The 24,086-nt window shown below is 36.5% G+C and overlaps 1 protein-coding gene across 1 annotated transcript; it reads left to right on the forward strand.

The window, feature by feature from the left end:
- The first annotated feature begins 18,003 nt into the window (after positions 1–18,003).
- LOC149223367 (F-box protein At5g50450-like) lies at positions 18,004–21,505 on the forward strand. Its single transcript, XM_089385819.1, has 4 exons — positions 18,004–18,161; positions 19,243–20,030; positions 20,251–20,413; positions 20,523–21,505. Exons 2-4 carry the CDS (start codon positions 19,804–19,806, stop codon positions 21,240–21,242), a joined length of 1,110 nt encoding a protein of 369 aa, XP_089241945.1. The 5' UTR covers positions 18,004–18,161; positions 19,243–19,803; the 3' UTR covers positions 21,243–21,505.
- The last annotated feature ends 2,581 nt before the right edge of the window (positions 21,506–24,086 follow it).

A 24,086-nucleotide genomic window follows, 5' to 3' on the forward strand; every position in this document is an offset into this window, starting at 1 on the left:
AGCATCGCTACTTTCACGAAGCAAAGAGGAAGAAGGGGAGGGAGAAATAAAAGAAGAAGAAGGCAAGGGGTCAATTTTAGTATCAACTGGTTACTGATTCGATTGCTGAGGAATCACGTTATTTTGAACCATAGAGGTTGAGAATAGCCATACTGGCAGGCCAATAGTAAGTCCCGGAAGGGACAAAGTGGCCATATGAGGTGCACCAATATTTCCCCAAGATGTAAAAGGACTAGGAATCCCCTCCAAAGGGATTCCTTGATTGGTGGACACCATTATCTCAACCTAAGATCAACGAAGGAACAGGGATGTTATTTCGTATTTAAATAAATTTTATTGATGCTTTGACACAACTTTTCTTTTTCAATTTTTAAGAGTCGAGAAAAAGCTAAATATGAATCTAGTCCCCTTCGATTTTTAATCAACCTGAAGTGACAAGTGCTCAGATGGACCTTTTCTTTTAAGGAGTCGAAAAGGAACGTAAGTGACTACTCTAGAGATCTAGACAGAGGGATTACCAAACCAATCGCAAAACTGCAAAATACACCTTGGTGATAAATTAAAGAGAAATTACCAAGGACTTATGTACGGCAGTAATTCTTCCCAAATGTTGTGTTCAATGCACTGCGATCGATAGGGCGGAAGACAAGGCTTCCTATGGATAAAGGATATCAGCCTATTGTGGTATCCCAATATATACTCGATGGTACGGGGATCACAAGTCCGTGCTAGCACTTGTCGTATAAAAGAGGAGGAATCACCCAACCTTCAATGAAAACGATAGTTACTAGATTTTACGACACCGGAACACATCTCTAGCCTAGACCTCTAGATGTGTTGCATTAGGTTCCAAAGCGTTGTTAAGTTCATTGAAATTTATTTTAGAGTTGATCTTGCTTAGAAGTTTTCCTTTCAAGGTTCATCGCGTGATGTAGATGTAAAATTCCTAAATATGCAATCTAAAATGATAAACAATCATTGTTTATTTTTAGCAATGAAAATCCTAGCTACTAAGGAAAGAAGATTACGATTCTTTCAAACAAAGAGAAAAGAGCACACACTAAATGCACTTTTCCTAAATCATTTTTCGCACACAATCTAAATGCAAATGCAAATGCATGTATTTTTTTTCGTTCCCTTTAATGTGAAAAAATGCCAAAAAGGAAAACTAAGTATAGATCTGAAATATTTTCTTCAAAGCGACACTTTGACAATTTCTCTTCAAAATGAAAGGAATACTAAACGACACTTTTCGATTTCGAATAGAGAATGCTTTCGACACTTCAAGATACCAACAAATCAATCAAATACATGACAAAAAGTTCAATCGACTATCCAAGGAAGGAAGAGTCAATGACACTTCACTTTTTGATACAAAACGACAGTTATGACACTCTTTTGCACCAAAACAACAGTTCGATTTAAGCAACTTTTCGAAAACGAATTTCAAATGATGGAAAAATACATAAAAAAAATTGCTAATCCTAATCAATGGAGGCTGAACTATGTAAAGTAAGGAAGCTTCAACAATGAGGTACTGTTCATAAGCAACAAAAAAATTGAATAGAGCTGAAAACAAGGACAAAAAACCCAAATTTCAAGGAGAGAAATAGCACTACTTAGTCATCGCACCTATGCTTCATAGAAACAGGTATGCATCTCACCTACTACACTCGGGAAGTGCGATGTATACTGGCTTCCAGTGATAGACAGTGCGATGGGCCAGGGAGTGCAACTAAGGTGGGTTTTGGCTCAAATTTGCAGTTGAATTCAGTGAGTTAAGCTGAGCTATGATGGACAGTAAAGAACAAAGTATAGGGGTATGATCTTGGAAGGTTATTGAGCTACCAACAGGGCATCTAGAATTCTTGTAAGTCAGATGTTCAAATCATAAACTAAATCAGAGATTGACTGAAGCAGCATTCATCTACTTTGCAATTGCAGAGCAAGAGAAGTTCGAAGGCTATCTAGCTAACTTCAGGCTCCGTCTATAGTTTATAAAACAAACAATCAACAACAAACAAATAAACTATTCTATCCCCAGTGGAGTCGCCATTTTGTTTCCGGGAAAACTAGTGTCTTTTCTATCTGCTAGTCCCACTAGGATTGGTAGCTATCCTAGAAACAAATAATCAAAGCAATTTGCGATTTCCTTTATGTATGATAGATAAGAGAGAAGCAAAGGGACCAACCTGGATCTTCTGCTTGACTCCTTGCTTGATTTCTCTCTCCCTTGATAGAGCTTGCACCTCTTCTCCTACTTATCCCACTCAATGAATACCTGTAGAGACAAAGTAACAAAACATATTCAAAGCATCTCAATCTATTATATCATAAACAATGCAGAATCAGAAATACATTGATCATACAATGGCATTCACAAATACATGATTGTATGGAGGAAAACTCAAAGAACTTTATTAATAGTAGAAGGGAGAATGAAAACCCAGCTGTCCAATCCAGCATCAAAGCCCTCTTCACCTCATGAAAAGCAAGATCACCCAACAATACAATACCTTTTCTCAAAGACAAACTATCAGCACTTCCTTACAAATTACCAAATTCCAGCCTCTAGATCTCTCATATGAGGGATCCATTTATAGATGTATGCAAGGGTGTGAGTCATCTCTGGGTTTTTTATTAGTGTCATTCCACTTGTTTTTCTTGGTTCCACTTGGAGATTTCTTGGATCTCTTACTCATCCCTAAGCGAATTCAGAGAGGCAAGTGTCATAGGAGAAGTTTCTGGAAGATTCCATGAGCATCCACTTAGCAAATTGTCTCGGACATTTGTCCATCCTCGCTCATCGCACCCTACAGAAGGCCTCTTCAATATACATCACACCTAGCTAGTGTAGAAGTCAATATGCATCACACCTTGACAGTGGGGCAGTCAGTATGGTCCAGTTTTGGCCAGTTCTTAGTGGTTTTTCAGGTGGAACTTTTGGGGAATGATGTAATCAGTTGACCATGATCCTTTAGGGTATGAAACAACACTTTTAGGGGTTAAAGAGCCCTTGGTTTATCGACATATAAGATTAGGGTTGCAGTACCCAAATATGTCTATAACAGTTGGTCATGCATTCATGTCAGTTGCATATGTGTTCTCATGTTTGTGGTCTATGTACTGGTTGTGTATGCATGGTGTTGGTTATGGTTGCAGTGGTGTTGCCATGTGAAAAGTTAATCATTGTTGATGGATGTGTTTATTATGATTTTATGTCAATTATGCACTAGATATTCATGTTAGTGTTTTTATGTATGGTGTATGCATTTGTGTCATACATATGTTGTTATGCATACGTTGACATGGGTGTAGTTTTCATCCATGAGGTCATGATGTGTGGTTAATATGGCCATACATTGATGACTGTACTATGGTTGGGATGATATCTACATGTTGTTATGATTATGTTTATACATGTATTGTGCTAATCTAGTCGGTCTTGCAGATGAGATATCCTCCCTGAGTTATACTATGTTGGTTTGTTTATGGTTTGGTTTAGCTAACATAGTGTGCCTTGTGGGAAAGAGATCAAGATGACTAGTAAGATGGTAGACTACAAATATTCTCCCTATGAATCAAATGAGAAACATGGTGTTGGGAACTCTTCTGACTTAATAGACACATTAAGGAGTTTGAAGGAAGAAATAAGGAGTTGTAAAGCAGATAATGATATAATCATGCAGGCACAGGAGAAACAAGCAGAAGTCAATGCAGTAATCCTTCAGATTGTTTTATACTTACAGAGATAGGGACCACTCTAGATCAGCTATGGACAGGAGAATGGGACTAATGGGGCATATGGCAGTAGGTCTCAGGGTTGTCATAGTTCAGATAGAGATGACACAATTAGAGATGGTATATTCTTGGATACTCCAGATAAGAGAGGTGATGGACATAGGTACTACTCTAGTTTTGTTTATGACAGGTATCATGGTCATCATCGTTATCACCCTTACAAGAGGATTGACAGGGGATACTTTTCAGATGAGTTTAGGAAAGAGAATCCACCTACTTTTGATGGAGAATTGAAGAAGCTTGAGGATGTAGAGGCTTGGTTACTTGGTATGAATAAGTTCTTTGAACTGCATGAGTATACAGAGAATATAAAGGCCATAATTGTTATCTTTAGCCTCAAAGGGAAAGCAGATATCTAGTGGGAAGATGTAAAACGGGTCAGAGACATCAAGTCAAAGGAGTTGACTTGGCATGAATTCAAGAGACTCTTTAGAAATAAGTACTTGTCAAAAAGGTACTATGACAACAAAGCCAAGGAATTCTATAAGCATATCGATGGGATCAACCAGGATGACATCATCTGGGATGAATTAGATGACACCCATCCTCGGTGGTCCTATGATTGGTCAAAGGTGGACCCACTACATATCGACCCACTGCTAAAAACTGAAGGAATGAAGGAGGATGTGAGTAAGAAGGTGTAAGGATAGGACAAGCGGGATGACGTGCGCCCAACCGCTATGCCATTGTTCAGAGTTGAGCTGGTGGGGTCAGTCTAGGAGGGCCTCCATGTACTAAGTAAGCTCGATTTTTCTCAACCCGAGGTTCAAGAGGAATGGTGAAGGAAAGGGATGGGAAGTGATTAGTTGGATGACATAGGTATGACCTCATGGAGAGGTTTGTCAACTTGACTACTTCCCTATTGGTTGGGGAGAAACCCCATCATGCACGTAAGCCCGGTGGTCAACAAAGGGTCATTCTTAGGAAATCGCCAGGATGGGAGAAGCAGGCCGACCTACTATGGGTGCATGGTAGGAACTTCACTAAGGTTGATAGCCTATTAGTGGGGAAATGGCCCCACATGATAGGTTATCTTGACGGATCGACCTCAGACATATCGAGAGGTGCAGTAAGGAAAGCACCGAGAGGTCAAGGTCGAGGTGATGTGGGAGATTACGATGACAATCAAAAGTTGGACTTGATGTGGGTCAAAGAAGATTGTGCGGTCTCACCATCCTCATAAGCTCGGAAGGGAGAACCCAACGAATAAGAAGGAACAGGCTTAGGAATTGTTGGGAGAGGGTATGTGGGGTGGCATGTCCAGTGGGACCAACCCGAGAGGCATAAGGGTGCTATGCTTGAATGCATCGGGTCGATGTAGAGAGAGAAGGTTGTTGCATTCAATAGGGCCCGATATACTTGTATGTGTGAGCACGCATAGTGAAATCTCTAGTTGTGAGGCTCTAAGGATTGGGAGAGGGTATGTGGGGTGGCGTGTCCAGTGGGACCAACCCGAGAGGCATAAGGGTGTTATGCTTGAATGCATCGGGTTGATGTAGAGAGAGAAGGTTGTTGCATTCAATAGGGCCCGATATACTTGTATGTGTGAGCGCGCATAGTGAAATCTCTAGTTGTGAGGCTCTAAGGATGAGTCGAGAAGCCTAAGTTTAGTGGAGACAATATATATATATATATATATATATATATATACCTGATTCTCTAATAGTATTTGAGGGGTTGGGTATGTTACATGTTAAAATAAAATAAAAATAACTTTTTAGTCATTATATTCACCCATGGTTTTTACCATAGTATTCTTAAGCCATGGCTTTTACCATGGTATTCTTCTCTAATGTAGGCTATTTAAAAAAATGAAAATTTGTTTCTCCAAATAGAAGGATTTGATTGGGGCTTTGAGTGGTATCTATCTATTGTATCCCTACACATTATAATAGCCATTTCTAGATGATGTTCCATGGTTAAACATTGAATCAAAATAATAATGAGAATCTAAGTCATAGTTATAATGGTTGTTCCCCGCTCATGTTGCATGGTTAAACATTGAAGCCAAAGAATAATCAGAATCAAAACAATAAAAGGTGAAACTTCAGGTATCTTCATGTGATCACTTGATTTACACTTAATTTTGTGAAGTTCATTAGTTCGGCATTCTTGATGAAAATTTGATCGAATTTACCATTTAAATTATTTGGTTGCAGATGTTTTATTTAATAGGGGGCGATAAGCATAAATGACTTTTTAGACTACTAAAGATCTATCAGTCAGAGCCTTTGGAACTTAATAGTAGCAAAGACTCCATTTTTTACACACAATAGGAGGTCAATAATTTGCTGCAAAGGATCATGTGCATCACTTCTAAGATTTTTCCATTCTTTGTATTCCCATTATTATTTACATTTGGTTGATATTTAATCATGTTTTTGTTTGACGTGGTTGTTTCATTAAGATGGATATTAACTTCTTCTCTACTTTAAAAAAAATGGTCTTTTTCAGTTTATAAGTCAATATTAATTTCAGTTGAGAAAATTAAAAATTCTACAATCATTTCGAGATTTATTTTAGTTGATGAAATGAGAGGTTTAAGGAGGTCGCTTTAACAATGAAAGAGGACATTAGCTTTGTTATAATTATTATTAATTAAAAAAAAATATTTTAGTTTTGTAGAACATTTCAAATTATTTTTAATTTTCTAAGAGTCCATGTTCTTTGGAATTAAGTAAATAACTTAAATCTTAAGAGTGTTTTATAAATTACTAATAAATTATTTTAACTAATGTGGTTTTTTTGGAATAACAGTGATGATTAAGTTTACATTATCAATAGTAATAACAATTTATAATTATTTTTACCCATTAACAAATGAGTTATGATAGGTTTTGCCACATTCTTAAAAAAAAAAGAAATTAAAATTGTACAAAATTACTTTAAAATATAAATAAAATTAGGTGTTTATGTTTTCGAGATTCATTTTGATTGTTGTGAGAGGGGCGAGGGGGCCCTTTTAATAATAAAATGGAACATTGGTTTGGTTATAATTATTATTAATTAAAAACCAATAATAACTTTGGATCCAACTTAACTCCAGATATACCAAGCTCCAATCACACAAATTACAAGGACTAAGATGGTCCAAAAGGCATAATGATCATGATCAAATTTGTGAGCATCTCCTGGAGAATTCCCTTTGGGAAGGTTGAAACATTGAAAAAAAATTCAATATTAAATTGGAAATGGCCTAGATCCAACTTAACTTCGGATCTACCAAGCTCTGAGAGGGTAGATCAAGTTAAGATGGATCTAGGTTGATTGAAATATTTTATTTATGGTGTATTGAAATAATTTCTTGCTATTAATATCTTTTTGAAATATCATGTGTCAATCTCTTTGCACCTCAAGCGATTTGATCCCTCTCTGCGTTGGGTAGATCAAGTTAAGATGGATCTAGGCTGATTGAAATATTTTATTTATGGTGTATTGAAATAATTTCTTGCTATTAATATCTTTTTGAAATATCATGTATCAACTCCATGTCGAAAATGAAAAGAATTATACATTTCCCTCATATTGGGTTGGAAAAAATGCCTTTTAACACAACTAGATGATTCTTCAAAGATTTAGAAAAATATATATATAGTCAAAAGTTGCTCTTTTATCATTAATAATAATCCAAACTCTTTCTATTTTGAATTATTGTTTTAAAATTTAAAAAAAATTACTCGAGCTTGTAAATTTCTCCAAACCAAAAAAATACAGGCCTTCCAACCTGAAAGATAATCTCATTCTCTTTGATCTCAACCAAGCTATATGTAACACTCATAAAAAAGGCAAAAGACAACAATACCAAACCATGCCTACACATCCACACCTAAACAATACCAATGCAACAAGGCGCTTAACGCTTTCTTCCTCGAAACCCTATAAGTCAAAATGACCACAATCCATTGAAAACCTTCCTTCTCATTTATTATTTTTCAAAACCATAGCTCTCAAGGTGTGTTTGTATCAAAATTTCTTGTCAATTTCCTTTATTGGATGGAGAAAAAATGCTTTCATACTCATATCTATTTGTCTAATCTCTATTGATACCACAATGTAATTACATCATTATATAAAGACAAAAGCCACCTACAATAATTCAACAATAATCCATTAAAAAATCCATTCACTCATACCAAATTACCTTTTTTCATACATCAAAGAAAACAAACACTTCTTCCAACCTAATTTTATAATCATATTTTTTTCTTTTAACGTTATCTTTTAACTCATACTCATTTTTATATTTCATTAAACATTTATATATTAGTTTTCCTATATTTACCATTTTATTCTAACTTTGAACCATGTTATAATCTTAATCTAAAGTGTCCCAATCAAGTGCATAAATCTAGGTAGGAAGAGTGGTTGACCAAGTCATTAACAAAATTAGTCCGTACACAACCCGTCAACTCAGGATTCACAACAATGAACATTATTTTTCCTTTAGACCAATATTTTACCCTTGGTAATATATCCCACCTTGGACTTGGGTAATTTGTTTTCATTTCCCAAAAAGATTAGTTCATTTTACCTTTTTAGTGCATATCCTACCTAAGCCTTGGCAAACTTCATTTACCTAATATTGTTATCCTCGTCTTAACCTGAGTTTACTTAATTAAATGTAACATTGAGTTTGGTGAGGGATTTCATTTTTTTTAAACTTGCTACCATGATTACTATTTTATTAGGGAATTGTCTCTTCTTACTTTACAAATGGGACACCCTAACACTAATAGGATTTCTCTATCAACACACATCAAATCCCTTCACTTGGTCACTATCTTTTGTCTCTTTTGTATGATGTAGTATGCTAATAAGAATAAGTGGAATAAGAAAGTGCCATTGAAAAAGAAAACTTAACAATGGTATAATTATGATAATGAATATTGGTGTTATTGTGCTTCACTTCATATATAATTAATTTTTTATTTTATTTTATAAAATTTGGCATTTTATAACTAAAATTTGTATAATTGGAAAGTTGGTGTAATTTTATGATAATGTTATTGTTCACAATTTTAAATCTCAAAGAGTTTATTTGCTCCTAGAGTGTGTTGTTGACATATGCATTGATTTCTCAATTTGTAGCATTTTCTTTATCTACTCGTAGATGAGATTAGTGTTGCATTTCTTATTCATGTATAAACTTATAAAACTATATTGAAATGATCATTGTAATTAACATATGTAAGGAAGATTGTATATCATCGCTCCTCACCCCCTCTGTAATACCCCTTCCTAATCCATGTATCCCTTTCTTGACCTTTGTATTTCAATGTATCTATGTGGATATTGAGGTTGGGGTGTCTCTAGAAGTATATGCATGGTTAGGTTAGTGGGCCGAGTTATGACATAATGAGGCCAGAGCGCCCATGTAAATAAGGTATAATAACATGTAGGTTGGTGAGCCGAATACTTTGGACTATTAGGCTGTTGGATTGGAGTTTATGTTATGAGGCCTATGTTCCCATGTAGCCATATTAAAATAAATTGTGGGGCCAACGTGCCCAAATTTATATGCCTTAAATGGCTAAATGGCCTCAGAGCCAGATTGTAAATATTTTTGTACAATAATAATAATAATAAGTAAGGTTGGTTGTTGAGCCCACTCCATGGAAAGAGTCTGGGGATCGAAACTCTAGAGACAAAAGGAAACAATTGGGTTTCTTTAAGTGAAAGTACGCCCTAGGGCCCACGTGGCTCCAATGAGTGACACTTAGCTAGTGAAGGCCATGCATTTATAAAGGAAGTGTAGGTTCCTATTATTATTACACGTGCATTCAGTGATTATGATTACGATGATTATGTTGACGATTATTTCAAGGACAAACTCAGGGAACAAAGTTCGGTTACTAAGGAGCTGGCAAGTCGTAAGTTGAACTTTGGAACTGGCTATCGTGGTTTTAGAGTTGAGTACTCAATTTTCAGTGAACCCTCGTGGTTTTGGGAGCTTGGTGGCTCTGAGGGTTTGTTAGCCCTGATTATGGCTTGGTGCCCTAGATTTCTAGTTGGGAACTCCATTAGAAGATAGTCGAAGAGTCTTGATTTGGACTTTGGCACCAATTGATAGGCTTCAGCTTGTTTTGACTGTTCGATTCTTAGACACTCAGTAAAAACATGGCTCCTTGAGTTGCAAGAGGAAACTATCCTGGCCAACCATAAGTCACCTTGAAAGGCAGGCATCGTTGATGGTTTCAGGTTGCATTACTTTGGTGTCAATCAAGTGGACATGAGCCTATGGCTGGAAATGAAGATTGTTAGGGTTGGTATCATGGTCTGGGATTTTTTTTGTTTATTGTACAACTATTGCCTGGATTTGTTCCCCCAACTTGGGGGTGACCAGTGGTTGAGATTATGAGCCACAACATGGAGACTCCATAATCACTCCGACCATTTATATAGATAAGTTGACATTGTACCATGCCAGGTTTCATATGTATTTCTATATGTGCTTACATGTTCTGATTATAACCCTAGTATGGGTAAATTTTTATATATATGGATTGTGCTTAATTAACTGTTTTTATGTTAAAACCCTAGGTCGGGGATTTTGGTTAATATGTTGTTGAGGAATATTTACTTTTGATGTGATGTTAAAGAACATTTATCTCTGCTCTATATTTATATATATTTTATGTGTGATGAGTACTGCATATAGGGCATGAGGTGCAATGTTTTATATTAATTATAATTGCCATCTACACATGTTAAATTATGGGAAAAATTAATGTACATGCTTCCATAGATAATCTAATGAGATTTATGTAGTGTTGTTGAGTGGTGTTTCCCAACTCGGGGTTAGGGACACTACACCCTACTTCATTAAATGCATATCTTCATCCCCATTTTCACCCTTGTTGTGGTAGGGGTGGGGGTGCAAGTGGGCCTGACAAGGGTTAAGGTGCACATTTGTTTATGTGATCAACAATGTCCAAAACTCAATTTTGGATTAGCCACATCTTTTTAAATCTTCGTGAGAATTCCAACTCAAAGCACTATCACTTTGTTCATGACTACTTTAGATTATTACCAGTTCAAAACTAAAAACCTAGGTTTAAGGAGGGGATTCATGTCCATTGACAACATATACTATTTATTGGAAAACAACTATATGCATATTGATAAGATAATATGTCATTTATGAGTAAGCCATTATGTGGTCGTTGTTATGCCAATGTGATGGTGTGTCGAGGAGAGGCACAACCTTAGAAATTGAATTCCTCCACTCCTTTGGCTCCATACATGGGAGTTTTCAATGTTAATTGAGTGCTAAAAATATAGATATGGGAGGTTATTGAATACAATATTCATTACAAAACCCATGGTCTCATATACATATGTAATGGTTTGTAGCCTTTCTTTGTAGTTCTTCATGATTGGCTTATGACAACATGTTCCATAACTTTTAACCTTCTTCTATGTTTTCAAGGTTTTTTCATTATGAATTTTCATGGCCTCATGTCATATGTCCTTACAAGAGGGGCCATGGTTTATGGGAAAAGTGGGTGTTTTGTCACACTTAGGTTCTCATAATCCAATCCAACAACCATGGGTATAATTCCCATTGTTGTGAGGATGCATTTATCTGATTTACCCCTTTATTTGTGGACTCCACATGTGCTTGGGCATTGAGTTTTTTTTTTTGAACATTTTTAAATATAATGTCCACACCAAAAAGGGTATATCAAATTGTGATTGCCTTCGTGTGTAGCTAAATTGGAAAAATAGTTATTTTTTGGAAAAATCATAAATGATTGCAATGGCTCATCTTAGGTTAAGCAACTCAATTATGAGAATATATTATTCACCCTAGACCTGGATTATTAATAATTAACTATTGCAATTTTAGTACCTGAGACTAATATTATTAATATTAATTGGAAATTAACATTATAATATAATGACTACAATAATTTGAGAATATAAAAATAAAATATAAATTACCCTAATCTATTATTGATAATAATATTCAAAAATGTTAATTAATATAGTAATATTAGCTTGAGGTTAATATAATACAATAATATTAGTGTAAATAAATAAATAATTAATTAATTAAATAATAATAATAACTAAAATAATAAATATATATTTATATATATTTATGTTTATATATTATAACCGTTAAAGGACTTTTTAACCGTTGCCTGTTCATATAGCCGTTTATATAACCGTTGAAGGACCTGCATACTCTATTTAGCGGATCACTCAGATTTGTTCCTCAACTTGTCCTGACGATGAACCACACTAGTTGGTTCGAAACGCGTCGACAAATAATTTTCTATGTGATTTTGCTGAAATCTCTAACAATCAAATTTTTTTGTGTCGTATCTAACAAGTTATAAGTTATTTAAAGGATATTTATCCGAAGATTCCCATCTTTTGAGAGGAAAAGGGTAAATCTAGTAAACTCCAAGGGTGGAATATAAGACAACTAACCCAACAACAACCATAAGAGAGTAGGAAAAGATTGGAGTCACCACCATGTTCTTGAAGGAAACCACAAACCAAAAGGGGGAATAGTGAGGAAAGAAGGTAAGCCCTTAAGATACTTATGAGATCTTGTTTAATGTTTCCTTAGAATTGGTTACTTTTATGGGTACTTCACTTAGCTCTCAAGGTTTTTTATAGCTAAAAAACTAATGCAAAAATGGAAATGTAACTATGAAAGAAGAAACACAAATTGAAATACCAAAGGAAAGAGAGGATGGATGGAAGGAAGCTACCTAGAAAAAGGAAGAGCATGCACCAACTATTGAAAATCTAGCAAGATTTGAGCCTCTCACCACACTCCAAAGTGCCAAGGTCTTCCTTGTGAAATACCTCATAAAACATTTCCAATGTAATGCAAAATATATTTATAGTAAAACAAGGTTTGATGTGGATATATTAAAGTAGTATAGAGAGGTATTACCAAACAATGATAAATATAAGTTGTATACTTTGTTTTATGAGGTACTTACCGATATTAGCCCATATGATAATACTCCTTTAACAAAGATTGAAGAAGATTTGAAGAGACCTTAGGGTTAAACCCATAATGTAAGCAAACCAAGGTAACCAAAGGAAAGGACTAATCCAAGAGAGAGAGGGAGATAAACAACGAGGGAAAGTTTTTACTAGAAGAGGAAGTTGGAGATAATAGTTCTATGCAACATTAATGCTTGAGAGAAAGAAAAGAGAGCATTGCTAAAAAAATTTCCAAAGTACTGACAACTTTTAGAGAAAGGAATTACAGCTTAAAATAATATGAGTTAAGGGTTACTTGTAGTCAAACAAATTGTCATAGGTTGGTCTAGGATATTAAAATAAACTTATACAAAAAACCTATACCCTTCAACTAATTATCTATAGATTTGACCAATCCCTATACTAATCTCAAGCCAATTTGCAAAATCTTTACTTATAAAGGGTTCTTTAATTTGCTAATGACAAATGCATTTAGCTCAAGATAACACAAAAAAAGAGAGATCATCATTTACCTCATCAACTCTTGTATGCAACCATAATAAATATGAAGATGTTTGGAATATTAAAAAAACGTCTCTAAATAATCATGGCAGACTCAATTAAATATGTATAACAAAACATATATAAGATAATTACAATATGACTAATTAAAAAAAAAAATACAAGTAAAAAGAGTTTAAAAATGCATAGTCTAACACTTATAGACAAAATAACTTTTTTCACCGGAATCTGACTACACAATTTCAAGCAACAATGTGATTTTTTGTTGTTTAAAATACATTTTTTAATGCATAAATGGATTCAACAGCCTAAAGAACCCCTAGGGCACTCAAATTATATAGATTAAACAACTTAAACTCAAGTTTTAAAAAAATTATGTCCGCTTGGGGTAGCTCAATTGGCAATGGTCGTGGAAATGAAGTCTCACCGAATCGGAAGTCTTGAGTTCAATCATGTGCTATCCTCCCGATCGGGGTGAGAAGTTGGACATGATGAAGATGTAGTCTTACCAAGCTTACAAAAAAAAATCCTACAAATTTTTTTGTTAAAAATAATAAAAAAAATGTTGTGAAAAAAATCATTTTGTCTATAAATTAGACTATACCATTTAAAAATACCACACCTAACCACCAAATATCGAATTAGAAAAACAAATTCACAGACCTCTAGATATAAATAAAAGGTTATTCAAAGGAAATGCCACTTTTACATAAGTAAAACATAAAGAGAGACCAAAATGTGAGATATCTCATGTCATCTTCCATCATTTAAGTGCATGGAAATCATACGAGGAATGTCACAATTATTATATTGTAACTAAGACATTGAGCTAATCCTTTGAAATGCATAATGAGACAAAAGGGTCTATTGTGAGGTCTGTGTCATTTACTTGGTGAGTCATTTCACATAATACTTTGGGTTGGTTGTAGTGCATTGTCCACTTTACACATACACATTATATGTCAAATCCCAACCCTAAGATGGATCCACATCTGAAAAAAATGCAAGGGCGATGGTGGACTTTATTGATAAGACTCCAAAGAAGATCCATAAAGGAATTGAGGTAGAAGGAGAGAAAGGGGTTGGGAAGAGGCTCCCCTCCCCCTCAAGTGCCTTAAATTCTTTGACAAAAAGATGGAATCCAACTAAACAAAGGTTTATGGGCAAATTGGGTGTTTTGTCACACTTAGGTTCTCATAATCCAATCCAACAACCATGGGTATAACTACCATTGTTGTGTGGGTGCATTTTTCTGGTTTACCCCTTTTTTTGTGGTCTCCACATGTGCTTGGGCATTGAGTTTTCTTTGTTGAACATTTTTAAATATAATGTCTACCACACCAAAAAGGGTATATCCAATTGTGATTGCCTTTGTGTGCAGCTAAATTGGAAAATAGTTATTTTTTGGAAAAAATCATAATAAAATGCAATGGCTCATGTTAGATTAAGCAACTCAATTATGAGAATATAATTTGTTTGTGTCATGTCTAACAAGTTATAAGTTATTTAAAGATAATTATCCGAAGATTCCCATCTTTTGAGAGCAAATGGGGAAATCTAGTAAACTCCAAGGGTGAAATATAAGACAACTAACCCAACAAAAACCATAAGAGAGTAGGAAAAGATTGGAGTCGCCACCATGTTCTTGAAAGGAACCACAAACCGAAAGGGGGAATAGTGAGGAAAGAAATTAAGCCCTTAAGATACTTATGAGACCTTGTTTAATGTTATGAGATCTTGTTTAATGTTTCCTTAGAATTGGTTACTTTTATGGGTACTTCACTTAGCTCTCAAGTTTTTTTTATAGCTAAAATACTAATGCAAAAATGGAAATATAACTATGAAAGAAGAAACAAAAATTGAAATACCGAAGGAAAGAGAGGGTGGATGGAAGGAAGCTACTTAGAAAAAGGAAGGGAGTGCACCAACTATTAAAGATCTAGCAAGACTTGAGCTTCTCACCACACTCCAAAGTGCCAAGATCTTCCTTGTGAAATACCTCATAAAACATTTCCAATGTAATGCAAACTATATATATATAAAACAATATTTGATGTGAATATATTAAAGTAGTATAGAGAGGTATTACCAAACAATGATAGATATAAGTTGATACTTTGGTTTATGAGGTACTTATCGATATTAGCCCATGTGATAATACTCCTTTAACAAAGATTGAAGAAGATTTGAAGAGACCTTAGGGTTAAACCCATAATGTAAGAAAACCAAGGTAACCAAAGGAAAGGACTAATCCAAGAGAGAGAGGGAGATAAACAATAAGGGGAAGCTTTTGCTAGAAGAGGAAGTTGGAGATAATAGTTCTATGCAACATTAATGCTTGAGAGAAAGAAAAGAGAGCATTGCTAACAATTTTTCCAAATTATTGATAACTTTTAGAGAAAGGAATTACAACTTAAAATAGTATGAGTTAAGGGTTACTTGCTATCAAACAAATTGTCATAGGTGGGTCTAGGATATGAAAATGAACTTATACAAAAAACCTAGACCCTTCAATTAATTATCTATAGATTTGACCAACCCCTATACTATTCTCAAGCGAATTTGCAAAATGTTTACTTATAAAGGGTTCTTTAATTTGCTAAAGACAAACGCATTTAGCTCAAGATAACAAAAAAAAAGAGAGATCATCATTTACCTCATCAACTCTGGTATGCAACCATAATAAATATGAAGATTTTTGAAATATTAAAAAAAATCTCTAAATAATCATGGTGGACTCAATTAAATATGTATAACAAAAAAGATAATTACAATACGCCTAGTTAAAAAAAATGCAAATAAAAAGAGAGTTTAAAAATGCATAGTCTAACTTATAGACGAAATAACCTTTTTCACTAGAATCCGACGAAACAATTTCAAGCAAGAATGTGATTTTTTGTTGTTTAAAATACATTTTTGAATGCATAAATAGATTCAACAGCCTAAAAATTCTCTAGGGCACTCAAATTCGATAGATTAAACAACTTAAACTCAAGTTTTAAAAATTTCCTATCCACTTGGGGTAGCTTAATTGGCAATGGTCGTGGAAATGAAGTCTCACCGACCCAAAAGGCTTAGATGAGAAGTTGGACATGATGAAGATGTAGTCCTACCAAGCTTACAAAAAAAAGTTTTAAAAAAATTCTACCAGATTTTTTGTTAAAAATAATTAGAAAATATGTCATAAAAAAAGCATTTTATCTATAATTAAACTATGCCATTTAAAAATACCATACCTAACTGCCAACTATCAAATTAAAAAAACACATTAACACACTTAAACCTAAATAAAATATTATTAAAAAAATACCACTTTTAAATATAAAAAAAAATCATCAAGTGAGACCAAAATGGGAGATATCTCATGTCATCTTCCATCATTAAAGTGCATGGAAATCATATTAGCAATGGCAAAATTATTCTCATCTAACTAAGACATTGAGCTAATCCTTTGAAATACATAATGAGACAAAAGGGTCTACTGTGAAGTCGGTGTCATTTACTTGGTGAGTCATCTCACATAATACTTTGGGTTGGTTGTAGTGCATTGTCCACTTTACACATACCCATTATATGTCAAATCCCAACCCTAAGATGGATCCACATCATAAAAATCCAAGGGCGAAGGTGGACTTTATTCAGAAGGAGAGAAAGGGGTTGGGAAGAGGGCCCCCTCCCCCTCGAGTGCCTTAGATTCTTTGACAAAAAGATGGAATCCAACTAAACAAAGGTTGATTGCAGAGATTCCAACTAGTCCACCCACTAGTAAAGTAAGAAGATTGTAAGAGACCTAAACAAATGGATCACTCAACTCGAACCTAACCCTTAACCCTAACCCTACCCCTACCCCTACCCCAACCCCAACCCCACTACCCCACTTTGTTCTTAGGGTAATCTTTGTCATCAAAGGCTTGGTCCAGACCAAAAACCTAAACCCGCCATATCTAGGATTTCTAGGCCATCGTGCACTTTGTTCCCTAAAGTGAAGACCTACATGTGCCCACGGGATCAGATCATATCAATGTAATCCTAGACAAGTGAATGATTTGACTTACAAGAATCGAACAAATACAATTTACTAGAAAGAAAAAAAATTGATGGGGTGGTGTGGTTGTGGGGTTAGGGTGTCACAATGGGTAAGTCACACTACCCTACCCTACCCTACCCCTAACCTTACCCTTACCCTTACCCCAACACCCACGCCACTCGAATAATTGCATAATTGCAATACTTTTGGTACGAATAATGCTGGTATTTGATTGTTACTTTGCCTCATTAATTTAAAGGGATCAGTCAACGAAAAGCTGACCCGAGCTGTCAGCGTCAGGTCGCTATCTTATGGGAACGAAGTGTGTGGCATTTCGAGGCGCTCCTTATATTCTCCCAATCACAAATTAGGGAAATCAAATTCATACATTTATACATGTGTAATGCTATTATTTTATTCATAATTAGAGGCCGGTGAATGGGCCCGCATGTTCCCTACTGACCGACAGCCTGCCCGACCAACGGACGGGACGTTTGGGACCGCAACGGCGTTTGGGATCTGCGCTGGGTTTTGACCGCATCTCTTTTGGCTTTGACCACTGCACGCATTTCTATTACGTTTAGTGAACGGAACGGGGGACGGAGATGCTGTACTGGTAATAACAGTCAACTGACGGCATGGCAGGGATCGGACGGTAAGGATAGTACTCGTGTTCTCGGGCAAGATAAATGGCCGTCGATTGGTCTGCGCTCAGTTTGCTTTTGCTGAGGAGGGTATTATGATTGATTTCTTTGTGTGTGTGTTGGTGATTGCAGCGGGTTTTTCTCTGCGAGTTTGGATGCTGGGTCTCGCGGGGATCTTTCTTTCCCAGATTTTGGTTATGGCCGCCGCTGGTCTTCAGGTATTTTGATTTAGGGTTTGGTTTGGTTCGCTGTTTCTTGATGACGAACTGAGATTGCTTTTAATGTTGAACTGTTTTTTCTGTATTTTTAGGTAGGGTATTTGGATCTTTGAGGTGTTGTGTTTTGGTTTTCCGCTTTTTTTGAATGGATTTTGACCGGTTGCAGTGTTTGAATTTGCTCGGCTGCCGATGGCCGTTTAGAACGGCCTTTTTTAAGAAAAATTGAATGGAGAATGTTTCGGCGTAAGATCGGATTTCGTTTTCATTGTTATTGGAGATAATTTGATTTCATCGCCGATTTTTGTGGACACATTTTATTGCTATTTATTTGTTGAATTCAGTTATAGTTAAGTAAGTGTGAAAGTTCAGGTTGTTTCTTTTAGGGCGGGGAGGGGGCTTGGGTTTTCTCAGACGGCCGCAGGGGTGAGGCGGTTTGAAGTTCGTCGGCTTAAACCCTCTGCCTCCGTGCTACGGCCTTTTAGGCGTGCTGCATTTTTATCTTTTTCGATCGTGCAATATGCGGCGTTTAGCTGAAGCGGCCTTTTATTTTCTTGGATCTTTTAAGTTGCTTTGTTACCTTCTCCTGTTCAAGCTTTGTTTGCGCGTTTGAACGATAGTTTGTTTGGCGTATCGGCTTAAAATAGCCGATTTTGTCATTGGAAAACTTGATCAGGCCTTTTGATTCTTCACGAGAAAAACTGCCCGGTCCAGAATGGTAGATTCTTGCGTCGATGCACTGATCTAGCTTTATTCTCACGTTTTGCCTGTCTTTGAATAAATTATTTTCATGTTTCTCGCCGTTTTGCTTTGTTGCTTTTAATTTTTTCTACTTTTGTTCAGAATGCTCGCATTGTCGTCGATCTAGAAAAGGCAATGGCTCCGATTCGCTCTGATCTTTGCCATGGTTAGAAATGCCCTCCGAAAACGGTTGGCTTAGGCGCTATCACCTTTCCTTTTAAACGCTTTAAAAAATCTAAAGATAGAGTTTCCTTTAAGCTAGCTGTCGTTTTGCTAATTTAGCTTTTAGTGAACAAATCGTTATAACGGATTGACCTTCAATTTCTCTACTCGTTCTTCGCAGGGCTTGAAGGTTTAGAGTAAGAGAGCCTCAGGTTCGTGATCTTTTAGGGTAATGTCAAACACCTACCATTCTCACCAGAAAACTTTGGTGTCACGAGCCAGGGTTTCGTAGAAGGCGTCGGCGTGTTTCTTACGGTGCTAGGGTTGTTAGTTAGAATGTGCGGCACAACTTTCAACACAGAATCAACACATATGTTGTGCATTTACCGTCCATTCAATGCGCTCGTGATCACAGGCCAGGCCGCTGGAATTTCAGCGTTTGCAGAACGAATTCTGCGTGACATCAAAGCAGAGGAATCAATTCTTGCTGTCGTATTTCCCTTTTGATTCCCTGGGCGGTGGTTAGACTGCTCGTTTTACACTTATGCTACAGCAGTTACGCGTTCGATGAATCTCCGTTTTCTCATAAGCATTGATGATTTCTGGAGTGCTCTGAATTTGGCCTGCCTCTGATAGCACAGTGCATTAAGTAACGACGGTCCGTAGCTGGCGTCCTTGTTTCCCTCTCGCCTGCTGCTGTCAGGATCTTGAATATTTTTTTCTGAAGCTCTGATTGAACAAGATGCGTACCAGAAGAGCATGCTATCCGTCTCCTGATGAAGCAATCGCCTTCGCTGCGGGATCGTGCAGACAGAAGAGACGATTGATGTCAACTGGAGCTAGTTCGAAAGGAAATGACGCTTTCGAGAATCCGTTTGATGTTCTTCATGACGATCTCCTGATTTCGATAATGGCCGCCCTCAGCACTTCAGCTAACTCTCCAGCCGATCTCGCAAATGCAAAAATGACGTGCGTGTATTGTAACTCTCCTCAACTGGAGGTTTTTTTCACGTATTTTTTGTGTTTTTCGTCTCGTTTTGGTAGTATTTTCTTAAGCAGCCGGTGCGGACCGAGCTTCACAGGCTCAAAAAGAATGAAATAGGTTTTCAGAAACTAATGCTTTTCAAATATTAGTTTTAGTTCTTGATAACCGTGTTTCATTTCTTGATAACTGTATGATGTGTAACAGATGTAAAAGATTCTGTTCGGCAGCATCCAATCGAAAGGTTCTTAGCCAGGCGTCCATGGCAGCCCTCACTGTAAAGGCTTCAAAATGGAACGAAGATTCAGACAAATTTTTGAAACTTTGTGCCGACGCAGGCAATCGAGAAGCCTGTTACATGCTTGGCATGGTAAGTACAACTTGAATGAGCCTTAGCGTCGACACCTTGAATGAGCCCCTAGCGCTTCTTTGAATTAAAACCTTAGTATTCTAGGACTTATATCTCTTTGCTGGCGCAGATTCGATTCTATTGCCTGATGAACAGAGGATCGGGCTTAGGTTTAATGGCCGAAGCAGCAATTGCATCGCACCCATGCGCCCTGTATTCTCTGGCCGTTATAAAATTCAATGGAAGCGGAGGATTCAGAAAGGACAAAGTCCTAAAGGCTGGAGTCGTTCTATGTGCCAAGGCTGCCGCTATAGGACACTTAGATGCGATGAGAGAGCTTGGCCACTGTTTGCAGGACGGGTATGGCGTTAAAAAGAATACCGAAGAGGGACGGAAATTGCTTCTAGAAGCAAATGCAAGAGAGGCAGCGGCTGCCAGAGAAGCGTATTGCTGCATGCACGGTTTCGATTACGCTCTTTCAGATGGACGGAATCCAGGCGAGTTAAACCCCAGCAAGAACGGGAGCTCAACGAGCAGCCGCCATGATCGCCGTCGCGGAAATCGGAGAATCGCATCACAAAGCGATTTTGGGTGCAGCGCAGCATCGCCTGCAAATTTTCATGCAATAAACGCATTCCTGGTAGAATGGTTTGCATTGCATCCGCCGGCACAGGGGTTAAGACTCTGCTCTCATTCTCAATGCGGGAGGCCAGAGACCAGAAAACATGAATTTAGGAGATGTTCTGCATGTGGGTCTGTGCATTATTGCTCCCGGGCTTGCCAGGCTTTGGACTGGAAAATGAAGCACAGATATGACTGCAATCCTGCAGAAAATTGGGATGAACAGTAAGAGTTGAAAATCGTTGAAGAAAGATGACCACGATATGACAATTTTTAAATAGTTTGTTTTCTCTAGTGGCATGGTTAGTAAAAGGGTCTTCTCGGGCAAATTCTGACATGACCCTGTGCGCAGAGAGAGAAACATAGGGTTTGGGCATTCCCACCTGGAATACAATAATTAGCTGAGTATTTGAATTATGTTCCAGCTCAACAACACTGTACTCCAAATTTGAAAATGATGAAAAAAACCCTATGTACAATTTCTTCGTAGAATCTCAGTGAGTTTATGAATTTTTTAGCGTTTCTGATGCATGAATCAACGATTAGGAAAGTATTGTATAGTTTGAGATCCATGGTTGATCTTTTTTGGTTATACTGTCTTGCAATGATTTCAAGTTTTAAATTGCTGTGCAGTTTCTCTGTTAAAACACACGAAAAATTCGCTGTAGGTTGTTGGACATCAGCAGGCGTCATACAAAACAGTAACAGTAGAGGTGTTGAAATATGGACAAGATGGTTGGACTTTGGAACCAAGCGAAAGCATAGGAAAGAAGATGCCATATGGGTAGTTGGGCATTAAAGGACAAACAGCGACATGCCGAAGTGGAACAAGCACCGAGTGCATGGAGGCGCACTAGTGTATCATCTGGCATAATATTGTACAAAACAAAAACCAGAGCACGGAGGTGATGTTTGAATCCCACAAGAAAAGGTTAGGTTCGGTTCCTTGCCGACTAATTGCAATTTTGATAGCGAGGGATTGTTGTTTTCAGACTTTTTTGTTTTGCGATCTTGATTCCAACACACTTCGATTTCGTTGATGGACCAAATTCATAGCGCCGAAAGTTATGCCGTAGGATGGAGACTTTTGCCGTAGAATAAAAAATAATACCATATCCATTCAAACCTAAATTATTCCATATCTGCACCAATCACGGGTGCTGGAGATTCTCATCACCGGATACTTCCCACAGCTTCTCCCGTTGAATTTTGTGGCTGACTGTTCTCTCGCTGTTTTCATCACTGGTGGGGCTCTGGTTGGTGAGCCATGTGATGTGGGGTTTTTACAAGCCTGGACTCAACCAGGGTATTCATAACATTAAGATTTGGTATAGTGTTTGGTAGTTTGACTGTGTTTAAATTTTTGGAGGGGTAATTATAAGTTGAAGTTGGTAGTGTAGGAGGATACAAGTAATATGTAGAAAGTAAGTTTCATTATTAATTTTGGTCTCTGGAATTTTAGTGTTTGGAATAGATTTGTAAGTAATTTCATTTTAAATTTCTGGAAGTTTCACCCATACACCCATAGTGTAGAAAAAAAATGACAACATGCAGAAAAACAAATTCTATGATCAATTCCGACTTCTGAAATTATAGTGTTTAAAATAGATTTACAAGTAATTCAACCAGTGTTTTGTATTGTTGTTGTATGCCCATTTTTGGAAGATTCTGTATCGAAAAACATTCTGTTGTGTCTCTTCCTGCCCTGCAAACTTTTTTCCGGTTGCACAATTGCATCCCCTTTTGCTAAAGAACAAATAAATTTAGTTTGTCAGTGACATTAGTGACCGGAGTGTCGATGCCCATAACTTTTTTGACAGAGCCATTTTTGAACTGTACAAACAATTGAATAAAAAACTGCTATTTACTCGTTTAATCCAGATAACTGCAGAGCCATTTTTGAAGTGCGCAAACTACCTAATAAAATTATTACTCTTTGTTCTGCCTGCCAGTTTACTATAGATAACCGAATAAAACAATTTGAAAAAGATCTCGTCATGCAAAGCAAATCAAATAAAAAAGAAAGTGCTCCTCAAATATCGCAAAAATAAATGATGCGACTAAAGTCCTGTAAATAAGGCGATCTCAACACGTAATCCCCCAGTTTCTTTATGTGATGTAAAATGATGAAAGTGGATGACAGAGCAAAATTCCTGAATGATACCTTCACGCCAGCCCTCTTAAATGATTTCGAAATTCAAATTCTATTTAATAAGCATAAGAAAATGTGTTTGATATATATATATTATATTCATTGGTGTACTACAACAACCACTTCTTGTGTATAACGGTTGATTATATTTTACTTGAACATAATGGTGGGTGGGTTATAAGGTACATCCTAGCCTATGGTCAAATTAACTAAGGAGGTCTTTTTAAATCCCTCTTTGCATGTAAGTCCTCTCCTTGTTTTACTCCAACCACTCCTTGTGTATAACGGTTTTTTATATTTTACTTGAACATAATGGTGCGTGGGTGGGTTATAAGGTACATCCTAGCCTATGGTTAACTTCGGTGGGAAGGTCTTTTTGCATGATAAATCCTATACTATTTCACTCCACCATAATGAAGGGTGGGTTATAAGATACATTTTTCCTAGTAAGGTTATAATCAATATAGTGGGTATGGTTTTGTAAAGTTTAAAGTTTTATTTAATTAAGTTAATTTTTTTTTTATTCCTTTTTAAGTGAGTAAAGTTAAATTTAATATTTATTTTTTATTTTTTATTTTTTTTCTTCGAGCATATATAAAATCTTCAATATACATATAAATTTATTTATCAAGTATGTTGTGTGTTTATGTTAGTTGATGATTTGAGAAAGGTGGTGTTAAAGTAAGCAGATCATAATTAATTATGGTTGACTATAGTTAATTGATAGTCATAAGAATAGAAAGAAATGTGTCAATGAATAAGTAGTGTTTTAAAAACCGGTCTACTTGAACTGGAAAACGGTCAGACTGACCAGTTCATTGGTCAGCTGGGTCAAATGGCAGAAAAATTGGGTTTATGCCTCCTCTTTGTCTGAAATTCACAAAAATCGGATAGATAAGACTGACTGGTTTATGGTCAAAC

This window comes from Pinus tabuliformis, chromosome Q (genome assembly GCF_031772625.1).
Source record: "Pinus tabuliformis cultivar Carrire ecotype Pingquan chromosome Q, CPIR1, whole genome shotgun sequence".
Classification (NCBI taxonomy): Eukaryota; Viridiplantae; Streptophyta; class Pinopsida; order Pinales; family Pinaceae; genus Pinus; species Pinus tabuliformis.